At 36.6% G+C, this 26,673-nt stretch overlaps 1 protein-coding gene across 2 annotated transcripts in view; it reads left to right on the forward strand.

Moving 5' to 3' along the window:
* The window catches only part of golim4a (golgi integral membrane protein 4a), a 29,947-nt gene extending 3,274 nt beyond the window's left edge, over positions 1–26,673 (forward strand). Inside the window, exons 2-16 of one of the 2 annotated variants that reach the window (XM_065257861.2) lie at positions 7,027–7,101; positions 9,120–9,169; positions 10,068–10,121; positions 11,556–11,706; positions 13,323–13,405; positions 13,716–13,799; positions 15,399–15,563; positions 16,419–16,664; positions 16,799–17,064; positions 19,720–19,796; positions 19,917–19,984; positions 20,075–20,263; positions 20,470–20,538; positions 20,772–20,846; positions 24,839–26,673. In XM_065257861.2, coding sequence (XP_065113933.1) covers positions 7,027–7,101; positions 9,120–9,169; positions 10,068–10,121; positions 11,556–11,706; positions 13,323–13,405; positions 13,716–13,799; positions 15,399–15,563; positions 16,419–16,664; positions 16,799–17,064; positions 19,720–19,796; positions 19,917–19,984; positions 20,075–20,263; positions 20,470–20,538; positions 20,772–20,846; positions 24,839–24,973 — 1,787 coding nt within the window. In that variant the 3' untranslated portion in view covers positions 24,974–26,673. Of the gene's footprint in view, positions 1–7,026; positions 7,102–9,119; positions 9,170–10,067; positions 10,122–11,555; positions 11,707–13,322; positions 13,406–13,715; positions 13,800–15,398; positions 15,564–16,418; positions 16,665–16,798; positions 17,065–19,719; positions 19,797–19,916; positions 19,985–20,072; positions 20,264–20,469; positions 20,539–20,771; positions 20,847–24,838 lie in introns of both variants that reach the window. The other variant, XM_073815803.1, reaches the window with a different exon arrangement.

Below are 26,673 nucleotides of genomic sequence, written 5' to 3' on the forward strand. Positions count from 1 at the left end.
ATATTGAAGTTTGAGATTAATGGACTTTGATTGATTACTAAGAAATGTGCAGAGGTTGTGTGGTCTGTAACAGAAACCAGACATCAGAGTAGATGATAGAAGATGATGAAGTGTTTTTGTTTTATTATTTCAATTTGTGTTTTTAATATTTTAAAATAGATTATTTATTAGTTAGACAAACATGAAATCCTGTCCTAAGCTCACATTTTCGGTTGAGCGGACGTGGCTGTGAGGTGGTGGTTGGGTCACAAACAAACACAGCAATGTTTTGATAGCACCACAGTGTTTGCACCTTTCGGGCAGTAAACCTCGGGCCGATCCTGAAGCCATCGTCATTATTTCTCTGAGCAAAGCACTTAACCTCAGATTACTCCTGGGGAAGTCGACCTGTCTGTCATAAGTGTACTGGAAGGCACTTTGGATAAAAGCATCGGCTAAATGGTTGCTTACTGTTAACCCAAATCTCATTTCTGAAATTTGAGGAAGACAGCAACTGAAATGCAGTGGAAGGTCAATGTACTGAGATCCAGCAGCACCAAAGAAATCTCTATAAAGCACATTTTTCTAAGACATCCCGCTGGCGCTGCTTCCCCTTTACTAGGCAGGCTATTTTGTTTATGAGTTAGTTGTTGAATGCAGTGCCTTCAGTTTTGTACCTTCAGTTTGCAGTACCTTGTAGTGCCAATCTGTGACACTTTTATCTTTAAATTTCTGGAAATGGCTGTATGTGGTAAATGGGGTAATGACTGAGGAACAGTCACATCATGGTGAGAGAAAACTAAAAATGTTTTTCTGGAAAAGCTTCAGTTTGGTTGTGCAAGTAGCTGCAAGTTAATCATTCACTTTTAAGATTATAACTTTAAAGTATATACTTGATTTTGTGTTAATAATAAACTGTTTAGGATGAAATATTTCTTCAAGTTACTAAAGTAAATATCCATTTTTGTATGGGTGGTGGTGTTTTCATGTACCGTAAGGGAAACAAAGATTTAGTTTCCAGGAAGTGCACATACTGATAAAATGTACCGATTGAAAGCAGGGCTGGACAATATGGCCAAATTTTTTATTGCCGATGTACTTCTACATTTTGATGGGTACGGTATAGATTCGATAACGGTGTGAAAAAAAAAACTTGGGATAAACTGCAAATAATGCCCACAACAAATGTATGTGCCTAAAAACATCTAAATAAATACATTTGCCTATGAAGCCTCCTCCTACAAAACAATATAATATATATAAAAAATGATATGAGGGTTTCTTGCAGAAAATGTGTTAGTTAAGGTGGTAGGGTTAGGCGGGAGGGCATGGCATGGCAATCAAAGGGGCGGGGCGTACGCTTTATGATGGAATTTAAAATATTTTTATTTCAAACACTCAAATAAAACTTAATTTTGAAGAAACTATGACAGAAAATGAACACATACTAGATTATTAATGAATTAAATGTTTTTACCTCTAATGGGAATAGCTGCGTGATGAAGTGAAACTGAAGGGTTAATAAACACAAACTAAAGCAGATGTTGTAGAACCTCAGGCGAACGATGATAGATAGCGCAAAAATTGAAAAAACTGATTATTTCCCACTATTATTTACATTATCTTAAAGTAGTCTATCTACTGTAGCATGTAAATAATGCACATATAAATTACATGAGCAAGAGTGCTCAACAATTATATCTAATCAACAGGCACATGAAACCTTTAACAACAAAATCACCAGCTAACTTACTTTAAATTGGCAAGAATATAGACTAATACAATAACAGGCTTAAATAAACTCAAAACATAAGTCCACTTACAGTTCTCACGGACACGCGATTAATCAACTGGCTATCCTCCAGACATGACGGACCACGTCTTTATCTCATTTCGGCCGTGTGGCGCGCGTGTATATCCGTTTTTTTTAACATTTCCATCTCATTTTAACAAAACCATGATAATATTGATAACCGTGATAACTTTGGTCACTATAATCATGATATGAAATTTTCATACCGTCCCATCCCTATTTATAATAGAATTATGAGCTGAAGGCAGAATGTATTTTTTACAGATTGTTATGGGCTTACATTGTGATCCAAACTTATCTACATCACATGACCCTTGGGGCAAATATGCTCTGTGTTATACAAATACACAGGTTGTACCTGGGATAATTTTACCCTCTTTCTGTTTCTAATAAGAGGTTTGGTGGTGACACGTATTTCACCTTAACAGTTTGCTTTGCTTTTAAATTCCAGGAGATAGTGCTGTTATTATATAAATTGAGATTAATGAACAGTTTGGATTTGGTCTGTTTATTAATTTATTTCTGAAGTGTTTCCATTGTCATTGAAGATCATTATTTTTTACGAAGAGCATTTGTTGGCAGCCATGTTTTCAAATTCTGTCTAAAATCACAACCTCCCTTTCTTTTGTCCCTCTGTATGAGCGTCTGAGTTTGTGTATATTCGATTTATCACCCTATGAATGTGCTGTAGCTGTGGAGAGGAAATGCTCCTTGTCTTCAGATTAAATACAAAGGAAGCAAATGAAACAGTCTGCAGAGACCGATTCAGCCCTAGTTTGTCTTTGCGATATGGAGGCATATCTTTTCTTCTTAGTTGAAAAAAATGAGAGTTGAGTTATATGTGTGTTTTCTCAAGCAAGCCCATTTGCAGCTTAGTATTTGCTAGGGTTAGCCTGACGTTTTCATACTCAAAATTCTAATCAGAAATCTGAAACTGCTTCATTGGGCTATGATTATGGGGTGTGTTTCAACCAATATTTTATTCATATCACGACATTGTGACTATTTTCTAAGTCAGACTATCTCTTCTCATTTGTAAGTTGACCGGAAGTGAGGCTGCATAAACTTCATTGGAACTCTGAAGCATTAAATCTTCAAAATATACGGTCATGCAGCACAACGTTTGAAAGCTTAGACTCTCATCCATTAAGCCCACACACAAAGCATAAGATGATTTATAACAGTCATAAAACTGTAATCTAGTTGTTAGTTACCTGAACCGGGGGTGCGCCGATTCAGTTTGTTTACTTGCCTTTAAAATCTTCCTTTTTTCCACTTCAGCGAAATTGTCCAAAACAAATTGTTTTCATAAATCCCCAGGAGTCCAAGGAAATGGAATATCCAAGCCGAAACCAAAACGATTTGTTTGCCTCAAAATCTCATTTCTGACCGTATTAAAACTGTAAACAATAGTTCACTACTGGACACCGCACACCCCAAAGGATGTCAAAGGATATGGGAGCTGTACCACTTTTAATTTGGGTATGTCGTTTAGACAAAAAACATGGAATTTCAGCCGTTTCATAAGAGGATAAATTAACTTCATCCACGGGCTTCTGAAAAGAAGCTGGCAAAGGCCGCTAGTTATTTCCACGTTGTTGTGCCCGCCGAGTTGTAGGGAAGGCAAAACATATTTTCAGATCAACATATGCCTTGATCACATTTCTCTGTTCCTCTTTTAAAATCGATGCGCTGTCGATATCTTCTAGAACAGACTCGATGGGAGAATCTTCACATTTCAGTTCTCCACCGGCAGCCGTCTTTGTTTTAAACGGATTCAAAACAAGCGCTCTTTGGTGACGTGGTTAATTGTTACTGTTTATCATTTGTCCATCATCGTATAAAGCCCTCCCTGACAATTTGATTGGTTTGACCAGCTTTGGCTCGCCACAACGGAGCGACACCAGATCGAACTTTCCGACCTTAAAATGTTGTGGGCGGGCTAAGTTTGGCTGACACCCAGGCTATGCCAGGGGTGTAAATTAGACCGTTTATTGTGATATGATATGGTATCGATTGCCGCCCACAGCACAGGGTTTCCCACAGCACTTTGCAGTTTGGGCGGCCCGCCTAATCTGGGAAACCCTACCGCCTTAACTAGGTTGTCCAAAAAAATAATTAAATTACTGCACAAAAGGACGAAAAGTGCATCTCGGAGAAAGACGTGGTCTGTCATGTCTGGAGGATAAAACATGTGTCCCTGAGAACTGTAAGTGGACTTATGTTTTGGGTTTATTTAAGCCTGCACGTGCCTGTTGATTAATGTTAGATATAATTGTTGAGCACTCTTGTTAACGTTATTTATGTGCATTATTTACATGCTACAGTAGTAACACTCCTTTAAGATAATGTAATTAATAGTGGGAAATAGGGCTGCACGATCACAGGAAAAATGATGATCACGATTGTTTTGCTCAAACTTTTGATCACGATTAAAAATACGATCATTCTTTTAGTGAAGAACTTCTATTTACTTCAGTATTTTTATTACACTTTACAGCCCTGTATATAATATTATATACATTTTATAAGCCTATATTATAAATTTTTTATTGTTTTGTAATATCCACAGGTCCCATTCTCTTAGATTTTTTAAAAACATTTAAAATAATTCCGCAAAATTCAGCATAGATTTTGCAAAAGAAATCCGCAGAAATAACAAAAATAACAAAAATAACTCCTTACACAGATTCCTTACAGCTGTATGACTATTGCAGCAATTAAAGCAGTTCAGTTTTAACTGTGAAAATTATAAAATATATTTTTATTTATTTTAGAGCCTTTTTTGTTTGTTAAATTAAGGTTTTTGATACTGACCAAGCGGTTAGCGGCCGACAGCTAACGTCATGTTGACGACTTGTTTGATCAAATGAGCCTCTCAAATCAACAAATAACTTGCCTACAATAACGTCTATATAATATATATATTTTCAGCATATAACAATGTTAGTTTAAATGTTTATTATCAACACACTATTTTTTTTAAAGCGGAGCGGGGCTGCTTTGTTGCTAGCAGACGGCGGGGTGCAGAAAAATAATGAATCAAAACAAAACGAAATAAACATGAAACAAAATAAACATGCAGGTTGCTTTACCTTACACATTCGCTATGCATCAATTAAAATTCAAGGCTTTACACCGCATTTTTTACATGACTACCGAAAGAAGTCTTTTATAGATTATGCACAGTATTTAAGGTTTTTATTCAGTTCTCCATATTCCCCGATGCGCTGAAGGTCCTGCTGCAGGCGGAGACGCTAAACACCGTTGCAACAGGTGCATTCTAAATGTGCGTAGTGGACTCGTGCGATAGGTTAAACGTCTTTCTTTTATAATTTATCATTGTCTCAACGTTTCTTTTAATTAAATTATTATATATAAAGGTGGAGAAGCCTAAAAAATCCAGAGGCCTGGCCGCATATCAACTGTGATGTTAAAATTGGTCCGAAACCCGACCCAATGGGCGTAAAAAGGCTGAAATGCAGGGCTCTAATATATATTTATATCAAATTAGAATTAAACTAAAATAAAAACAAAACATTTTTGAATAAAAAATGCCTAAGATATGCCTTTTATGTGGCAATATTTTTTTAAACCCCTTGCTGCTATTGGACACATATCCTTGGCTAACTTACATGATACGCGATCCGTTATTGTTGTCTCTGTTGTGGATGGTCGGGGATTTTTTATTGTTGCGGCTTGTGTCTTCAGCTTTTGAAACTCTTGATATTTCACATTTGGACGGAACAGGAGCACAGTTTGCACAAGACTCGACTTACCTGATCAACATCACTTTCCTCAAATCCGAAATATCCAAACAATGGAGTAGGCCTATATGACCCTTTTTGGGAATTAAACATACATATTTCTGCACTTTCTTCTTGTTGCTCTGCCATTATGTTCGAATTACTGTAAATCTCGTGATGCTAACGTATTTCTACCTTAACACAGACTGCACTTGCAAAGAAACACTCCGTTTACTCTGACTCCGCCCATAACAAACACTTTGCTTGATTCTAGACAGTGTGTTTTGTGCTTAGTCTTTGCACATTAATCGCGACGATTGTCATTAATTAATCGTGGGGCACGCATATCGTTATCATGATAAAAATACGATTAATCGTGCAGCCCTAGTGGGAAATGATTAGTTTTTACAATCTTTACAATCGAATATGTATGCCTCGCCCCTTTGATTGCCACGCCCCTGGACCCATCCACCCACTCAACCCTACCACCTTAACTAACAAATTTTCTGCGGGACACCATGCAGCAATACGATATTTGGTGGTGCGGTACATTGAATTTTCCTGCTTTGCAATTTCAATTTGATTAATTTATCAATACTTTTAATATTACGAGTCTAGTTAAGCAGGTACATTTTTAAAAACTCAAGAATGCAACCAAAATATATAACATGAACATTTATTAAACTCTTTAACAAAGGCACATTGGTACATTTACAACAACAAACTAAGAAAAAAATAAACTTTTTTTAAATAAAGTAAAATAAATAATAAGGGAGAAACTGTCAAAATAAAGGTACCTCATATTGATATTTTTTTTATACTTGACATCGATGCATAACATGGTTAGAAATTTAATCGATGCATTTTTCCATACCGATGTACTTTTACACCCCTAGTATTTACATAGATTTATATATTATTTATATACACTGTGTTTTATGCATTCATATATGAAATTAAAACAAAAGCATAAGCAAATTATACTTGCTCAGTACTTGAAATTTCTCCATAAAAACTTCATTTGGTAACAATGCTGTTGACTTGTGCCATGCTGCGTTCAATTCAATGTTTCAATTTGAGTTATAATTGTTTCATTACAACTGACGCTACATATTTTTTACTGGATGTGTCTGGTATGTAAATGTAATTGTATTGGGAGGAAATGAGAACAAGACAACACCCTAATTTTGGGACAACCAGCAGTGTTGGACAAACACACACAAACACGAGAAGGGAGGGTCCTGTCAGGCTTGATTTCTTGTGGCATTTCAGTTTTGGGTGGGTCGTTGTGGCACATTCACTGCTCATGTTACTATTAAAAAGTCATTGCACATTGAGGGCTTTTACTTCTGACACAATCAGAGACATTTAAAGAGGCCAGGCGTGGCACTCGAAGGGTCACTGATGCACAAAGTCTTTTTTAAACAGCACTAACTTTACGTTTCTTAAATGCTGGTTACTGTAACTGCTCTCTTGTATTTCTTCTAGTTGTTTATGAGCATCGCTCCAGGTTGGAGAAATCTCTTCAGAAGGAGCGTCTGGATCATAAAAAAGCCAAAGAAGGCAAGTGAATGTACATAGCGCACTGAATACACCATAATAACTAATAGAAAATTATCCAGCATTGCAAAGCATCCATGACGGACACAAGCCAGAGCAACTATGGTTCACTTTAAGCAACTTAAATTGCATGCTGTTGCCATTGCATTTGTGCATAGACATGTTAAATGCTAGTCTTTTCTTTATTCGGCTTTCGCAATTTGAAATTGACAACAGATTTTGTGGTTTTGCAATAAAGTTATAATATTCCACGGCTAAACAGCAAGAGAAAATCTTTCATTTATGTTTTAGTTTTATTTGTGTCCCTCTATCGGTATTAAAAAAAAAATTCTAGCTTTTTAAGACTTTCTTCTTTCAGTCAAACGCAATTGGAGTTATATTAAATAATATCCTGCCTATTTACAGCTTTATAATGACATTGGATAGTGCCCCATTTTTAAAGTGCCCCATTTTTTGTGACCCTGGATCATAAATATTATGGGTGTATTTGTAGCAGTATATGAAATACATTGCATGGGTCAAAATTATCGTTTTTAATACTAAAAATTAGATTATACACGAAAAGTAGATTATGTTCCTTGAATATATTTTGTACTTCCTACTATCAAAAATATAGTTAATATTAGTATAATATGTGTTGCTAAGCAGCACTTCATTTGGACAACTTTAAAGGCGAATTTCTTGATATTTTGATGTTTTTGCACCATCAGATTCCAGATTCTTAAATAATTGCATCTTAGCCAAATATTGTCCTATCCTAACAAACCACACATCAATAGAAAGTTTATTCAACTTTCAGATTATGTATAAATCTCTATTTCTAAAAATTGTCCCTTATGACTGGGTCCAGAGAGTCACATATCTAACTTTATAAACTATGGCCTTGTGCATGTTGACGAAAACATTGACTTAATTTGGAAGGCTGACCTGCGACCCAATGTTACAAAAACCTTATGGGTTAGTCAGGATGTTATTTAATAACTCTTGACTGTGTTTGGCTGAAAGAAGAAAGTCATATATACACCTAGTATGGCTTGAGGGCAAGGAAAATATGGGCTTATTTCCACTTAAAAGTGAACTATTCCTTTAAAAGCAAGTGAAATCTTATCCTCTGATGCGGGCCGCAAAATGATTAATTGCAACTATTTGTCTGCAGAATTAAAGGTTTTGTTTACATCATATATGTGTGTGACTGTCTATAACTATTATTATTTATATATAAATACATATATTTATATTTTAAGAAATATTTACGTGTATATACATTTTTATGTTTAAAGGTGCAGTGTGTAAATTTTAGCGGCATCTAGTGGTGAAGTGTTGAATTGCAACCAATGGCTCAGTCCACAACTCAAACCTCGCTTTTGAAACACATAGAGAAGCTACTGTAGCCACCACCGGACAAACATGTCATAGTCGGAGACAACTTAGTAAAAAAAGTTTGTCTGTTAAGGGCTTCTGTAGAAACATGGTGGCCCAAAATGGCGGCTTCCATGAAAGGGGACCCTCGGTTTATGTAGATGAAAACGTCTCATTCTAAGTTAACAAACACATAACGGTTCATTATGAAAGGTCTTTATACACCCCTGATAATATAGTTTTGTATATTATTTTGCATTTCTGTCAAAAGATCCTTTCAAAAATTACACACTGCACCTTTAAATATAATTTTTATTATATATAATTATAAATATTTATATTTTTCTTCCTAAAATTATACATGCATCTGTGTGTGTTTTTATAGACAGTACACACATATATTATGTAAACAAAAACATTTTTCTGCAATCGATTAGTCGCAATTAATCGTTTAGTCCATTGTATAATTTCTTACCGAAGGGACGCAAAAAAGACCCAATTAATAGTAGATGTGTTTACTTATTTGTTGTCCAAATTTAATTATGATTTTTGAACTATTAGTCTGTGTTCTTAAACTTTAGCATCTGGGGTGTATGCAAAAGAGTGAGGCGTTTTTAAGCATCTTATCCTTACGTTTAATGCTTTACCTTTGTTCTTTACAGATTATCTTATGTACAAACTAGAGGCTCAACAGTCCCTCAACAAAGAAAAGGTAAGTTATCTAATAGGGCTAGCCGATAAAACGATATCTATCCGTCCATCCATCCGTAGATCCCTAGATTAGTAGATACGTAGATATGTATCTTCGATACACCTTTATCGATAACAATAGAGAAAACGGCAATGACTTCGGAGGCATGAAAGGCAGCTAAGAGAAACGCTTTCGGACACACTTCATTGGCAGCGTGTTTGAAATATAAACAGAAAGCGCATTTGTGATAACTAATTACATATTTGAAAACTACAATACCAATTTCTCGCTAGAAATGCAATTTAAAGGTGTACAAAGTGAAAATATACACGTATTTACACTAAATTTGTGCTCCGGCCACTTTCTTGGACGCCATTTTATTTTTTCGAACTCGACCAAAGCACTGATTTGGGGACATTTACATTACATAAAAAATTGTAGGTGAAGAAAAGTAGCTGATCCACCATTGCAAACAAAGTTAAGAACAAACAACAAGAAACAAAGAACAGAAATCAAACATTATGGTGAAGAAAATGCTTCAGAGAGAGTTTACACCAATTTCATCTTTATGTAAGATGTAATTTTTTTTACTGCTTGACCTAAATTGATGATAAACATTTTAGCTCTATCGCCCAGACGTATTATCTAATCCATGACAAGATGGTCCAAAACTAAAAGTAAGAATAGGTTTAGGACAAAATAATGATACGAAATATCCTGGTGTATGCAGTGCTAAGTTGTCATGAGTGAGCTTTTCTCCGTCTCTGTGACTCAAGTTGTTGAAAGTCAACATGGACTTGCCCTGCAGCCATTGCCCATCTGTTTCCTGCTCTGTGATTGGTTCACATGTCTCTGCCTGTGGTGCTCTGTATCATTATGCATTACCACATCTGTTTGTGTTTGGTTTGTTTGTTTACAGCAAGATGGCAACGTCAGGTTTAACTCTCTGCATTCACAGCATCAGATATTAAAGGTCAGTGGGCACAGATTTTTGCATGCTTGTTTTAAAGAAATGATTTGATTTACCTATGGTCCCCACTTAAATCCTGATGTTGAGATAAAACGTATGGAGAGCTCACATGCAAAACCTTCTAAATGTGTTTGACATGTTTTCTTGTAAATAAGCAATAAACAGCTTTACATGTCCATTACAACCCTAGGATTTGCCTTTAGACTGAAATGGTCTATTATTACCTTATTTGAAAGGGTCATGAATAATAATGTTGAGCTCTGCTCTGATTGGCTGTTTCTCCTTCAGTAGCTCTCTGTGTGTGAAGAATTTGAAGAATAATCAATTGTTTGGAGATTGTTAATGGACGTTTCTGAGTGTTAAGTTTTTTTTTCAGTATGGACCTGCAAAACTTAACTGTAACGTCAATAGTAGAACTTTAGGCTAAACGCTAGCATATAGCATTAACTAGCATATGGCGCTAACTCAGCAGTCACAACTTTGTTTTTAGCATTTTAACAACATTGTAATTATTTTAATGTGTCATTTAATGTTGGGGTCGTACATCTCGACTGCAACACCACAGTTGGTGTTATGTTGAGATTGGCCTGTTTTCCAGTGGTCTTTTCTATGCACGTGGTTAGAAAACAATCGTGTGTGAGGCTCACGATATGTCATTACATGTACAGAACTTTTATTATTCATCTTTGGCCAGGTAAATACAGTTTTACATTCTACGGCACCTTTAATATCATTATCAAATTTTTGACGGTGGTGGCGTTTAGCAGCTTTTGCATCTGAGCTCCTCATATGTTCTCTGATAATCGATGGAATCAAGTAATTTACACAAGATGTTGGACACAAGTTTACTTTTAGGAGAAAACCCTTTAAAAAGTTTACTCTCTATTTAACATTTCTACTAGATTGTTGCATGAGGATCTTGTTTTATTCTGCTGATGCTTTTAAAAGGTTTTTACCATGTAAATCCAAATAGTAGTAGTTTTCCATTATTTGTTTTATTTTATTGATTATTATTTTATTTTATTTGAGAAAAAAATTGTCTTAAGCAACTTAGGGGTGGTTTCCTGGACAGGCATTAGTCTAGTCCTAGACTAAAATAAATGTAAGAGCGGTCCAAACCGAAAACAACTTGCACTGACATTATCTTAAAATACATCAGTGCCCTTTGTTTTGCCTGTTAAAACTAGTTATATTTTCTAATTAAACTAAAGCCTAGTTCTGGTTTAAGCTAATCCCTGTCTGGGAAACCACCCCTCAAAGTTTTATAAATAAATCTGACTCTCGCCAAAAACATAGCCATAGAAGCTGGCATGGCTTTAAAATAGAAAATAAAGTTTTTAGTGTCAGAATAAAAGTTTTAAATGGTATTTTTTAAACTACATAACCCAGTCCCAGTAAGCACAGATCATCTGTAATCAACTGTTATTTATTTATCAGAACCAACATGATGATCTAAAGAAACAGTATTATGAACTACAAGAGAGACATCAGCTACAAGGGGATGAACACAACCGAGCAGTAGATGAACACAAACAGAAACTAGATGAGCTTCATCAGAACAAAGAGTTGGAGATTTCTAAGCTCAAAGGTATCAAGTTATTTCTCATTTTCAGGAATGTGTTCGCATGCACATTTGCTACTAATGGTGTTTGCTAAAGCAATCAATACTAGTACTGTTACTTCTGCTCTTGTTTAGAAATGTATTCAGATCGTATGCATTTCTGCTGTACCACACTGTATCTAAAGACCAAAATATTACACTTCTGGGTGGATCTCAATCAGCTCCCTTGTTCAGTCAGGTCAATGATCAGGGAGTCGGCCATTTTAAGGATTTTCTCAATTGCAAAATCCTTCCAGTGCACTGGTATATTAGTTTCCTAAAAATTCCCACAATGCCATGCAAAAAACAATGAGCATTGATAGTCCCCATGTTCCCTTCTAGAAATCACTTCATCTTTTCTGTAGCAGGCAAGCCAACTCAATAAACTTTAATGAAACACAACAACATTTGTTTTAGTTTTACACTGCAAAAAATGATTTTCGAGAAAAAAATTTCAGTAAAAATATCTAAAAATTCTTAAATTAAGATGCTTTTTCTTGATGAGCAAAACGACCCAAGAAAATAAGTCTAGTTTTTTCAACCAGAAATATCAAATTTAAGTGATTTTGTGCATAAAACAAGTAAAATAATCTTCCAATGGGGAAAGCAAATTTTTCTTGAATTTAGTGTTTAAAAAATGTTCAAGATTATTTGCTTACCCCATTGGCAGATTTTTTTGCTTTTTTATGCCCAAATCACTTAAATTTGATATTTTTGGTCTAAAAGCTAGACGTTTTTTCTTTTCTTCTTTTTTCTGCTCAATTTTAGATATTTTTATTGAAAACAAGACAAAAATACCAATAATTTTTTTTCTTGAAAATTATTTTTTTGCAGTGTAACACTGTATTTTTGTCTTGTTTTCAGTACAAATATTAAACAATTCTTAAATTAAGATCATTAACATTTTAGTGAATTTGTGATTAAAACAAGCAAAAATATCGGTCAATGGGGTGAGAAACATTTTCTTGAATTAAGTGTTTATGAAAAAGTTAAAGATTTATTTTTCTTACCCCATTTGGCAGATTTTTTTGCTTGTTTTAGACACAAATTCATATGATATTTATCTAAAATCTAGATTTTTTTTCCAGGAGAAATATATAAAAATTCTTACATTAAAATGCCTTTTCTTGATGAGAAAAATTACCTTAGAAAATAGGTCTAGTTTTTAGACAAAATGTATCAAATTTAAGTTAATTTGTGGATTAAACAAGCAAACAAATCTGGCAAAGGAGTAAGCAAATTTTTTCCATGAATTAAGTTTAAAAAAAAAGTTCAAGATTTTTTGCTGACCCCATTGGCAGTTTTTTTTTTTTTTTGCTTGTTTAATCCACAAATTCACTTAAATGTGATATTGTTTGTCTATAAACTAGACTTATTTTCTTAGGTTATTTTGCTCATCAAGAAAATGCATCTAGACTTGAGAATTTTTAGATATTTGTGCTTAAAAAAAGACAAAAATACTAACTAAGAAAGTCATTTTTTGCTGTGTACCATCCGGTTTGCATGCAAGCAGGCACTGTGTTAGTCATGAGGTTTTTAACTCCCCCTGTTGTCTGTATGCAACAATTACAAGCTGCAGCTCATGTTTCCCTTCTCCTTTTCAGAAAATGTTTATAGTCTACGTGAGGAGAACAAGCAGTTGAGAAAAGCTCATCAGGAGATCTATGTTAATCTTCAAGATACCAGGGTAATCCCTCAAAGCATTATGGGTGTTGTGGTATATTCGCTAAACCTCAAACTGTAAAGATACAACATGCAAAACCATGCAAAAATTGTGCATGTCATGCAAAAATTATTCTCATTCAGAGTCAGACACATTCTCAAAACCCATCTCATTTTTCACTATGTTATACTAAAATGATATTATATACAATTATACATTTTTGAAAGCATAATTGTATTTGTATGTTTCTGTGTTTATTAAGTCATCAATAATATCAGACTTGGGTGTAAATTTTGCTTAATTTATGCTATAATCTTGATGTTTTCTCTCATAGCAACAGCACAAGAGCCTAAAATCTTCGCATGATCAGCTTGTGTTGACCCTGGAGGATCACAAGAGTGCACTAGCAGCAGCTCAGGTCAGTGTGTGTTTGTGTGTTTTGGAATATGTGCTTTACACAAATGTGTATGACATGTGACTTCCTGTGTCCTTGTAAAACTAATGACTGAAAAATCCCAAACATTTTCTATGAGGGTTTGGTTTTGGGTTCGGGGAAGGGGGTAGTATATACACTTTGACGAGTATAAAAGTCATTAGGTCTGCAATCCCCATTCACTGCATATATAAGTGTGTGTGTGCGCAAAGCATCGTGGGAAAGATGGTTTAAGTCATTAGCTCACCCAGTAATAAAACTTTTCTGTGAGTTCGCCGACACCCTCAGGTCATTCTACACATAGCTGACATTGTTTCAAAACTAAAGCGGCTGCTTTCCGCCTCCTTTATTTTTATATTTAATTTTGGGAGCGAGTGTAAGTTGCATAAGCTTATTTCATCAGTTGCTCTGTAATATCAGAGAAAGCCATTATATATGCATGTACAAAATGTTGCCCAGCATGTTTAACAACACAAGCAGCAGTACTCTGACATAATATTTGTGCGCATCAACTTTAACCCATCATTTTCTTTAGTGCTTTAATGACTGCCCATAGACCATCCCTTGTAATTAGGACAGAAGCAGTTAAAAGGTTTCAAAGGAAACAGATTAAAACTCCAGGTGTGAACAGGAAAGCCTTGTTTATACTCAACACTTTCACATGAGCGGCAAAAATTTATGTCACAGAGTGGGTGATCGTGCACGTTGTGTGTGCAAAACCTAATGGAGGTGTGCACTGCAATTTTTGTAACCATGCAAGTGGTCGCTCGTCTCTTTCAAAAGAGGTGTTATTTTTTTTCTTTCTTCTAAGAAGAGTAACGTCCACTCCAGTAACTGACAAGAGATGGATGACGTGAACTCCACTGCTTCGTTCTTATTGGTGGTCGCTCCCAAAAGTCGCTCATAATTTGCATAAAGTTAAACATTTCTCAACTTTGTTGCGTGACTGGACACGCCACATTCAGTCGCCAACGGTCACTGTCGCTCGTGTTGCCGGAAGTCGTCAAGCTTCCATTGAAATCAATGAAATCATGCCGCTCTGCTACTGCTAGCCGCTGCTAGCCTGTATGCAGCTTAAGGCTCCGTTCAAGTTTAGTTACATTCCAGCCTCACTTTCCTAAGGCGGCTAAACTGTTATGTGTTGATGTCTGATAAGACCCAAATGCCTGCTGGAAAACATCTGACTGCTTAATCGGGATGATGTGGAAGTGTAGTTGGAGGCAATAGTTTGTTGTGTGCCTACGTGAAGGTGTGTATGTGCACCTGTTCGTTAAACCCCGCCCATCAAGATGGGTGTTGGTCTGCAGTGTGCATCTAACTTTTGTTAAACCTAATAAAAAATGCATAACACTGAAACACTAGTAGTCTATAAGCAAAGATTACTTTGGTTCTGTACATGTTGCATGTCCTTGCAAACTGTCTCTCTCTCTCTCTCTCTCTCTCTCTCTCTCTCTCTCTCTCTCTCTCTCTCTCTCTTCTAGCTAATGTCAGATGCAACTGTTACCCAACTTTTATTCAGCTGACTTTAAAAGCTCACCCATACGGTACAAAGCCTTCATTCTGATTGGTCTCTGTGGTTTTCAGGTTCAATTGGATGAATTTAAACAGCTGAAGGACACTTTGAATAAGGTGCCCAGTCTGAGACAGGATGCAGGTGAACCTCAACCTCGTGTTGATGCTCATCCAGTCCAGAACAGACAGCATATTAATCCTGAAGAGATCCATCAGTTCCAGCAAAACCATCAGCAGGTATTAGAAGAATGTGGAAAATCAAAATCATTTCTGTTTTGGGATAAACTTTTGACATTATAGTATGTATGTATTGACATTATATTGTATGTTCATAAATTTCAAGAAGAACATTTTCTGAAAGGCATTAAAGTTTTGTGAAAATCATAAAAATGCTGGTGCTGGCTGGAAACTTTAAAAAAAGTAAAACCGCTGGCAGAGAAAGAGTTAATACATGTCTGTTACGTAAAGTTAACACATTTACATTTTTTGTTGAAAAAGTTGGTTTAAAATTCACTGAAATTATTTACTAAATCAAACAAAAAAAGAAATTAACATAAATAGCAGTATCAATGTGATATAAATAATTAAAAACGAATAAATTGACAGTAAATAGCAAAGTTACTAATAATTAAACTAAAACTTACATGAAAACAAAAAATATAAATATAAAATCTGATTCAAAATTAGGGCTGCACGAAAAATCACAGGCGATTCATCCGCGATTATGAATGTGATTTTTTTTTTTCCCTCTGGTCAGTGAACTTTGGCTTTGTGTAGTAAATGTCGCTCCATCTGAAAGCAGCTGATGGCGATTTATTACTAATCAGAGAACCGGCTTAACTGACGAGATGCGCATGACAATCACATGTGATTTATCGTGCAGCCCTATTCAAAATGATAATAAAACTGAAATGAATCTGATCTGATGCCGACTGATGTACAGTAAACATTACAGCATGTTTATTTTCCGTGCTTAATTCCTGTGTGTTCACTTCTGTTAATAAGTTTTTGTTTAAATATTTAAACAAAAAAATAAAATATGAGTGTGTTGGTTCACTACTCCTACATAACTCTCATGGTTGTCACTGGCAGCTGGAGAAACAGGACATGGAGAAGCCCCAGCCGTCCCAGTCAAATAACAGGGATGAGGATGGAGAGCTGGGAGGAGGAGCAGAAGAAAGGAGGAGAGAGCTAGCGGAGGAGGAGATGGAGCAGGCGGGGCAGCCTCAAAAACTGGAGGAAGAATTTGATCCGGCCCACAATGAGGTGGAGGGGGAGGAGCAACAGGTCGACCAACCAGATGAGAATGCATTAGTAAACGAGAAACACGCTCAAGTGGTGAGATGAGTTTGTAATTATAAAAAAAAAACAAATTAGTGCAGAACACGGCATGTGTCCTTAAATATAGTGATTGGAGAATGTTTTATTTACTGCTGTCCTGTTTATATGACATTGTATAGTCTCACCCCCAGGTGGCACCAGCTGAGGTTCAGGTGCAGAATGCACAGGTGGAGCGGGTGAAGTCTGCTTATGAACAACAGCAGGAGCAGCAGCGTCTGGCTGCGCAGCTGGCAGAGGAGCGCAGACAGCTGCATCTGCGTCAGGAGGCCCTGGAGAGACAGCAGTTACAGCAGCAGAAAGAGAGAGAGGAGAGACTGCGTCTCCAAAGGGAGAAAGAGAAACAACAGAACAGAGAAGCTGATCTTAAAGAACAACAAATCCAGCAGGAGATGCTCAGGTGAGATGCTCTCCAATCCTTCAGTCTCTCTCTCTCTCTCTCTCTCTCTCTCTCTCTCTCTCACACTGTCTGTCTATCCTCCTCTCCTCTATGTTAGTCTGTCTGTCTATCCTCCTCTTCTCTCTGTCTGTCTGTCTGTCTATCCTCCTCTTCTCTACCTCTGTCTGTCTGTCTGTCTATTCTTCTCTTCTCTCCCTCTGTCTGTCTGTCTGTCTGTCTGTCTGTCTGTCTGTCTATCCTCCCCTCCTTTCCTCTGTCTGTCTGTCTATCCTCCTCTTCTCTCTGTCTGTCTGTCTATCCTCCTCTTCTCTCCGTCTGTCTGTCTATCCTCCTCTTCTTTCCCTCTGTCTGTCTGTCTATCCTCCTCTTCTCTCCGTCTGTCTGTCTATCCTCCTCTTCTTTCCCTCTGTCTGTCTGTCTATCCTCCTCTTCTCTCCGTCTGTCTGTCTATCCTCCTCTTCTTTCCCTCTGTCTGTCTGTCTATCCTCCTCTTCTCTCTGTCTGTCTGTCTATCCTCCTCTTCTCTCCGTCTGTCTGTCTATCCTCCTCTTTTCTCCCTCTGTCTGTCTATCTATCCTCCTCTTCTTTCCCTCTGTCTGTCTGTCTATCCTCCTCTTCTCTCCCTCTGTCTGTCTGTCTGTCTGTCTGTCTGTCTATCCTCCTCTCCTCTATGTTAGTCTGTCTGTCTATCCTCCTCTTCTCTCCGTGTGTCTGTCTATCCTCCTCTTCTTTCCCTCTGTCTGTCTGTCTATCCTCCTCTTCTCTCTGTCTGTCTGTCTATCCTCCTCTTCTCTCCGTCTGTCTGTCTATCCTCCTCTTCTTTCCCTCTGTCTGTCTGTCTATCCTCCTCTTTTCTCCCTCTGTCTGTCTATCTATCCTCCTCTTCTTTCCCTCTGTCTGTCTGTCTATCCTCCTCTTCTTTCCCTCTGTCTGTCTGTCTATCCTCCTCTTCTTTCCCTCTGTCTGTCTGTCTATCCTCCTCTTCTCTCCGTCTGTCTGTCTATCCTCCTCTTCTTTCCCTCTGTCTGTCTGTCTATCCTCCTCTTCTTTCCCTCTGTCTGTCTGTCTATCCTCCTCTTCTCTCTGTCTGTCTGTCTATCCTCCTCTTCTCTCCGTCTGTCTGTCTATCCTCCTCTTCTTTCCCTCTGTCTGTCTGTCTATCCTCCTCTTTTCTCCCTCCGTCTGTCTATCTATCCTCCTCTTCTTTCCCTCTGTCTGTCTGTCTATCCTCCTCTTCTTTCCCTCTGTCTGTCTGTCTATCCTCCTCTTCTCTCTGTCTGTCTGTCTATCCTCCTCGTCTCTCCGTCTGTCTGTCTATCCTCCTCTTCTTTCCCTCTGTCTGTCTGTCTATCCTCCTCTTTTCTCCCTCCGTCTGTCTGTCTATCCTCCTCTTCTTTCCCTCTGTCTGTCTGTCTATCCTCCTCTTCTCTCCGTCTGTCTGTCTATCCTCCTCTTCTTTCCCTCTGTCTGTCTGTCTATCCTCCTCTTTTCTCCCTCTGTCTGTCTATCTATCCTCCTCTTCTCTCCCTCTGTCTGTCTGTCTATTCTCCTCTTCTCTCCCTCTTTCTGTCTGTCTGTCTGTCTGTCTGTCTATCCTCCTCTCCTCTATGTTAGTCTGTCTGTCTATCCTCCTCTTTTCTCCCTCTGTCTGTCTATCTATCCTCCTCTTCTTTTCCTCTGTCTGTCTGTCTATCCTCCTCTTCTCTCCCTCTGTCTGTCTATCCTCCTCTTCTTTCCCTCTGTCTGTCTGTATGTCTTCCTCTCCTCTCTTTCTGTCTGTCTGTCTATTCTCCTCTTCTCTCCATCTGTCTATCCTCCTCTCTTTCTTTCTTTCTTTCTTTCTGTCTGTCTATCCTCCCCTTCTCTCCTCTTTTCTTTCTGTCTGTCTATCCCCCTCTTCTCTCTGTCTGTCTGCTGTCTATCCTTCTCTCTGTCTGTCTGTCTATCCTCCTCTTCTCTCCTCTTTTCTCTTTCTCTCTGTCTATCCTCCTCTTCCCTCCTTTTCTCCATCCGTCTGTCTGTCTATTCTTCTCTTCTGTCTGTCCCCCTCTCCTCTTTTGTCTGTCAGTCTATTTTACCATTCTCTCCATCTGTCTGTCTGTCTATCCTCCTGTCTTTCGATCTGTCTATCCTCCAATTCTCTTTGTCTGTCTGTTTATCCTCATCTTTTTCTGTCCGTCTGTCTATTTTCCTCTTCTCTCCGTCTGTCTGTCTTCCTATCCTTTCTTTCTGTCTGTCTGTCTATCCTCCACTTCTCTCTGTCTGTCTGTCTGTCTATCTATCCTCTTCTTCTCTCCGTCTGTCTGTCTTCCTCTCCTCTCTTTCTTTCTGTCTGTCTGTCTATCCTCCACTTCTCTTTGTCTGTCTGTCTGCCTCTCCTCTCTTTCTGTCTATCCTCCTCTTCTCTCCGTCTGTCTGTCTTTCTGTCTGTCTTACTCTCCTCTCTGTCTGTCTGTCCGTCCGTCCTCCACTTCTGTCTGTCAGTCCGTCCGTCCTCCACTTCTGTCTGTCTGTCCGTCTATCCTCCTCTCCTCTGGCATCACCCAAACCAGCAGCAAAATTATGATCTTAAAAAGTTTTAATTTTCAAAAAGAAATACAGAAACCCCATTTGATTATTTTGGTAAACACTCCTGTCATGTTCTTTATCTATCAGGAAGAGGTCACATTATGAGAACATGGATGCTGATGTAATCCAGGGAGAGGAAGACCCACATATCCCCGAAGAGAAAGGTCAGAGTTCATGTTGCGTCCCCAGCCGTCTGACCCCATCGCTTTCACATTTACCACCCCAAAACCACCCATTTGAATGAAGTGAATGTTTCGTATGAGCCTCAGTGTGTTGTTTTCTAGAGAGGAATGTACATCAAGAAGAACCAATTCTTGGCGGAGAGGAGCATGTTCACCAGGAAGAGATGGAGGTGTGATATCAAACACATCTACATGCACTGAAATAAATTTTGAGAAAAGTTGTGTGTTATATAAAAGTGTTTTGCTTTATTGACCGTTAGCGACATGTAGAAGGAGATGTAGATCCAGAGAATGACCCTAACAACCAGGGCGAGGATGAGTTTGAGGAGGCAGAACAGCAGCATCATCATGAGGGAGAGGAGGAGGAAGAGGTGGCACCCGTCAGACACCCCGACATACACCTGCCCAAAGAGAATCAGCACCAGGCACACGCTGATGAACAGCTGGTGGTGAGTGACGGCACAGATTTTTTTTGTCCTCACTTAAAGTTAAAAGATATGCAAAGTGACAATTTTTTTTTTTATTCAGCTGTGCATAGTAGGGTAGGGGTTTGGACCAATGAATTTTCCCTGTGGGCGGAGCTACTAATGCTGAATCGGTGTAAAATCAAAATCAAAAATTTTGTTAAAAATTGAGTTGTGTGTGTTTGCTGCAGATGGCTGGAAACCCAGACCAGCAGGAAGACAATCTGGATGAGCCGTATCAGGAGGACGGAGATGATGAGGTCACAAAACAACATCCAAACACACAAACACAGTCATTAAATCACAACAGCACATAGTTTTCTTGATATGATGATCAAGACATATTGGTGGTTTATAATAGATCAGTGGTAGAGCATTGCATTAGCAACGCAAAAGGTCATGGGTTCAAACCCAACGCATGCTGATAAAAATGTCTTTTTTTATAAAAGCATCTGCAGAATGCATTAATGCAAATGTGATGTTGTGACTGCAGGCTCAAGATGAGATTGTGGAAAATCAGAAGCCTATGGCGGGGAGAGAGGAAGAGGGAGACAATTATAATGAACAGGTACAAACATATAAATGAAAATATTCTGAATGGATGGAAAATTGTTAGCGCATGTACATGTAAGACATCAAAGTAGTAGAAGTACTGTAGTTAGGGACGTACTGAAAGGAAAATGTTTGGCTGAATGAAAAGAAAAACTCCGAACAGCCAAAAATATTTTTTTTTTTTCATTTTCCTAATTACTTTGCCAATTTTTTCACCATTGCACAAGTTACATTTTTAAAATGTCCATTTTTTACTATATTATTTTACATTATTTAACAATGACCAGCAGTCATTATATGGCCTTTATACCTGGTCACTTCTCTCATTTCATTTGCATTCATCCAGATAAATGAGTCTTGGCTAAACGCATATTAATCCGATCTTCTAGTCCCGTGCAAAATGCGAATAACCTATTTATTACTCTGCCTTAAGAAATTTGAAACAAAGTTTATATAGCGCTGTATGGTGAGGAGCGGACATGCGCCTGCGTGCGGTCAAGCACGAGCACAGGGAGAGAGAGGCGGCAGCAAGATAGACAGGAACAAAGCAGTCTTAACAAAAAGTTTATTGTTAATAAAGGTTTTATTTCTGGTTTAATATAAGCATGTTTGTCATTAGGACTTTACGAGTTCTAGGAAGTTTTTCTTACATACTGCTGACGCTCTATGACATGAGATGAAGAGCTAAAGTCTCTCGGTCTCTGTGCTTGTGCATTCTGCAGATAAATACCCAAGATCACCGCCACCGTGTCTCTCTCATACGCTGCATGTTGTCTTGATTTTAAATGAAACATGTTGTGCTGTATGTTTTCTCAGACACTTTAAAATGCTTTCACCAACATGTTTGCTGCATTTACCCGTCTCTCACTCTGCGCTGGATATTATTTGATCGCGTCATCTAAGTTCTCATTGTTCAGTAAAATGTATTCAGCCTTTTCACTTGTTCGGCCGAACACTAAATAATTTTTTTACTATTTTCGGCAGAATAATTTTGGTTGCTGAACATTCAATGCATCTCTAGTTGTTGCTGTTTATGAAATCAAGTATCATTAAATTATGGCTTATTTTATACCATGTGTGCTACAAAATGATAGCTCAGATTGTGTGTGTTAAGTAGAGATGTGCTGTTACTTTATTAGAAAAAAAGCTTGTGCTTGATAAATGAAACTGAACTAAAATAAAAACTGATAGGCTTATTATACATTAAATATTAAAGAAGCTGTATCTAGAGACCACAGTAGCTTAAAAGACCTCAATATCTTAAAAGACACAAACAGCACCCTAGCAAACGCACAAGAACAAACACAACTTTTAAATAGGCCTGGGAATTTTTATTTAAATATAGTAAATATTATTATTTACTATATTTAAATAAAAATTCCCAGGCCTATGCAAAATGCAAACATTTTAATTAATTAAATTAAATAAATAAATAAAAATTTGTTATCTATGACCAACAGATCTGTTGATATGTAATGTTTGTTATTATGGTTCCGTTTTTCAACTAATTTGGGAATTAAATTACATTTTTATTTATATGGTTTCAATTCAGTATCGATTAATTATCAGTATTTCATTAAAAAATTCGTTTTGCAGACATGAACTCCATATTTAATTATAAATGCTGGTAACTGAAACCCTGCTACTCGGCTATATCACTGCAATACACATTTACATTAACAATAGGTCCAGACAATTGTTTAATTATTTTTTATTTTGAGTAACAAATATTTTAGCAAGAAATCTCAATTATTTACATACAATAATTTAATTTGGCCAGCGCTGGCTTCATTTGGCTTCGTCTTTCAGTCTTTTTAGTTTTGTCGTAAAGTGAAGCAACTCGAAAGATGATTCACATCTCTGTAACACACAAATAAAAAACAAATTTATATTGTTTTGTTATATTAAAGATTTGTTTAAATTAAGGAATTAGTATATAATTCTTGTTATTAAAAAGCATGTTTGTTTTTATCAGACGAATAAACAGGACTGAAAGATAAAGCAGTTTTATACGGTATGACAGATATTTCTGTATTGTTTATGTGTGTATGTTTGCACTTAGTCTCTGTAAGTGTAGTCTGTCAGGTGAATCAGATCCATTACATCATTCTGGTGTCTGATTACTGCCGTGCCATCTCATGACTTTAGTTCACTCAGTTCACTTTCACATCATCTGTGAGATTCACACAGGAAATATTGATCAATGCTGATCTAACAATCATTTCCTGATGAGCAGATGAGTAGTTTGCAATAGTTTGCAATAACTGAATCATTTTAATACTTGAAAAGATTTTGTATAGTTCGTTTCAGCAAAAAGACTGGCACACAAGAGTGCATGCATGTGGAAGATAATCAACAATCAGAAAGAATGAGTAACGTGTATGTTATATCATTTTCAGTTTTTAAATCAATTCAAATTGTATTATCGTATTGTATATTGTTTATCGCATGTGTTTAAGTACCGTGCAGCCCTAATTCCCATATGACTTTCTTACATAAAGCAAAACCCGTGGATTTCTGAACTAAACTCTGGCCTACACTGGAGGGAAAGGTTTTGTGAATTGATTTGTTACCCACACTGCAAAAAAGATTTTCAAGAAAAATTCTTAGTACTTTTGTCTTGTTTTCAGTAAAAATATTTAAAAATTCCTAAATGAAGATGGTTTTTCTTGATGAGCAAAACGACCCAAGACAATAACTCTAGTTTTTAGACCAAAAATATCTAATTTTGTGTGATTTTGTGCATAAAACAAGCAAAAAAATCTGCCAATGGGGTAAGCAAAAAAATCTTGAACATTTTTCTTAAACACTAAATTCAAGAAAAATTAGCTGAATCTGGCCCTTAATCTGTTATGTCTTAAGTGAATGTTTAACTGTTGAAAAATATATCTGATGTGTAAGATTATATTAGATCCTTGCATTAGAGAAGTTCTTAAAGCTGTATGGCTCAATGTCAATCAAACAATAAAAAAATTTAAAAAGTAAAACAGGTATTTTTCCTTTAGATATTGTTTTTGATTTTGTGTGCCAAATCTATTAGTTTTACCAGTGACTTTAAGGTATGGATGTGGTGGGTTTGTTTTTGTACCTTTAAACACAAATTATTCAACGTTTTGAAGTTTTCTTAATAGAGAATGTTGAAATATAAATAACTGATTTTTTTAAAATGTTTTGCAGCATTATCAGTTTCATATTTACTCCAAATACTACATAAAAAGTAAGCCTTTGGTTCAGGGCCAGAATAAACCATGATTTCCACAGGTCCTTGAAATCCTTGAAAGTTTGTGAATCTGGGAAAAAAATTCAAGTCCCTGGGAAGTTTTTGAAAATATACATACATAGATACAGGTCATTGAAAGTGCTTGAATCTATTTTGTGCAAGAATTTTTCTGGAAAAAAATCCATATTATTCCCCTTTGTAGTGTAGGATAATATCATAAAAATTCTAGACTTTTTAAGCACACGTGCTAAACTGTTCACTTTAAATGCTTATATCTTCTGCATGTGAATGTTGATTCATACCAAAATGCTTTAGTTGTGTTTGACACAAGAAAACGTCTCGGGTTACGTATGTAGCTGTTGTTCCCTGAAAAGGGAACGAGACGCTGCGTCTCCATAACTCCTGCGTCCCTGTAACGCCGTCTTTGTCTATATTTCAGATAGTGATACACCCTGTCTTTGTGGTTAAGCCTCACCATTGGTTGAATTTGATATACACATTCAGACTCACTTACCCCTGGACGCTTCCCCAAAGTGTCACCGCAGTGACGCAGTGCAAGTTCCCTCAAAAGTTAAATGTAACAATGTATCTTAAAAGGTAACACGATGTAACCTTGCTCTCACTTGAAATGTGTCCCCACATGTACTCCTTGAATTTGAGGATATTGGACCTTAAATTTAAAGTTGACAAAGGTTTGGGAACCTTGATAAACCCAAAGTCAACCAGACTTGATTCTGCAAGATCACTTCAGCCTTTTTAAAATGATTTTCTTCTTTGTGTCCGTACAGGAAGATGCCGGACATCAGGATGTGGCGGTGAATCGAGATGCACAGCCCGTCCAAGATCCCAATGAGGAGAATTATGAAGATGAAGAAGAGGATGCCAACGGTGATAAACCACCTAATGGCAGGGCAGAAATGTGAGCTGATAGGAAGAAACATTGGACCTGGGAACATTTCTGTTGGGTTCTGATGAATAAGAAACACTGAGAAACACCCAACCACTGTCAGGCCAGTTACACTGCTGTCTGATCATACGGTTTTCTTCCTCAGTTCAGTTTTATTACCAATACATACGTTTAGCTTTTAAACTGACGTTGCAGATTTCTTTGACTGGATTTTGAAAGCCAGCAGAGAGACGAGCACTGCAAGATTTCATTTTCATTTGACAATATTTAATATTTTCTTGCGGCTACACGTGTCATTGAAGTAATGCTGTAATATTTTTATGAAGGCATGCTCCTTACTTTATAAATGGGTTCAAATGACCAGTATGCCATTTAAGTTGTTAAGTCTGGGTCGTATTTCACCCAATGTTCACAATAATGTTTATTAGTTTCATTAGATACGACTTCACACAGACTATGAATTTAAAGGATGGGCTACAATCATCATTAAATCTTCCCAAACACTGGCCGCACCCATCAGCTGTATTCACTTCTAGTGTAAATCCGTTAAATGTTTTTTTTTTTTTTAAGGAATAATGCAATATAACCGTATTGAATAATTTGACACTACATCATATTGGATCAATACACGTTACTATATGAATGTTTGCGTGAATCAAGCAGGCAATTGTTGCTGTTGAGGATTTTAAATGTTATATTGTTTGTTATTTATCTTATGTTGACTGTACACATAAACCAAAATCATTCAGTTACAAACTGATGACACTGCAATACTTTGATATTTCTTAATATTTCCATTTTAAACAAAGTGCCTCACGAAACAAATGAGATTCGCCAAGTTGATTCAGTCTTTATTAAGGTGGGTTTAGGTCAATTCATATCTGCCAACTAGTATTCTAGTATAAACTAGTACTAGTATTCTATGCTACTGGGTCTTATTGTTACTGTTATCTATACCTTGACATCAGACAGTAGATGATTGAATGGCACATTGAAAGTGAATATTGAATATTCGAGGAGTAAAAACTGTTTGCATATTCAAAAGGATTTGTCCTGAATGTATGCTGAATCACTACAATATTGAAATATTGTATTTATTTTGTCTTGTATTTACTTGTCTCTTTTTATATGACCTTGTTTTTCCCTTTTTTATAATTTTCTTGGTGCATACACTGCAAAAAATGATTTTCAAGAAAAATATTTTTAGTATTTTTGTTTTGTTTTCAGTAAAAATGTCTTAAATTTTAAAAATTCTTAAATTAAGATGTATTTTCTTGATGAGCAAAACGACCCAAGAAAATAAGTCTAGTTTTTCGACCAAAAATATCAAATTTAAGTGATTTTGTGCATAAAACAAGCAAAAAAATCTGCCAATGGGGAGAAAAAAATTCAATATTTTTTGCTTACCCCATTGGCAGATTATTTTTTTTTTTGCTTGTTTTATGCACAAATTCGCTTAAATTTGATATTTTTGGTCTAAAAACTAGACTAATTTTCTTGGGTCGTTTTGCTGATCAAGAAAAAGCATCTTCATTGAAGAGTTTTTTGATATTTTTACTGTAAACAAGACAAAAATACTAAGAAAGTAATTTTTGCAGTTTATAGGATGTTTCGATTGGTTAACTGGTGTAATTTTTGTGAAACCAACTTTTGTGTTAAGTGTTTATCTTTGTTCAATACATAATATTTAAATAAATATATCTATATATGTGTATA

The sequence above is a fragment of the Paramisgurnus dabryanus genome, chromosome 9 (genome assembly GCF_030506205.2).
Source record: "Paramisgurnus dabryanus chromosome 9, PD_genome_1.1, whole genome shotgun sequence".
Taxonomy (NCBI): domain Eukaryota; kingdom Metazoa; phylum Chordata; class Actinopteri; order Cypriniformes; family Cobitidae; genus Paramisgurnus; species Paramisgurnus dabryanus.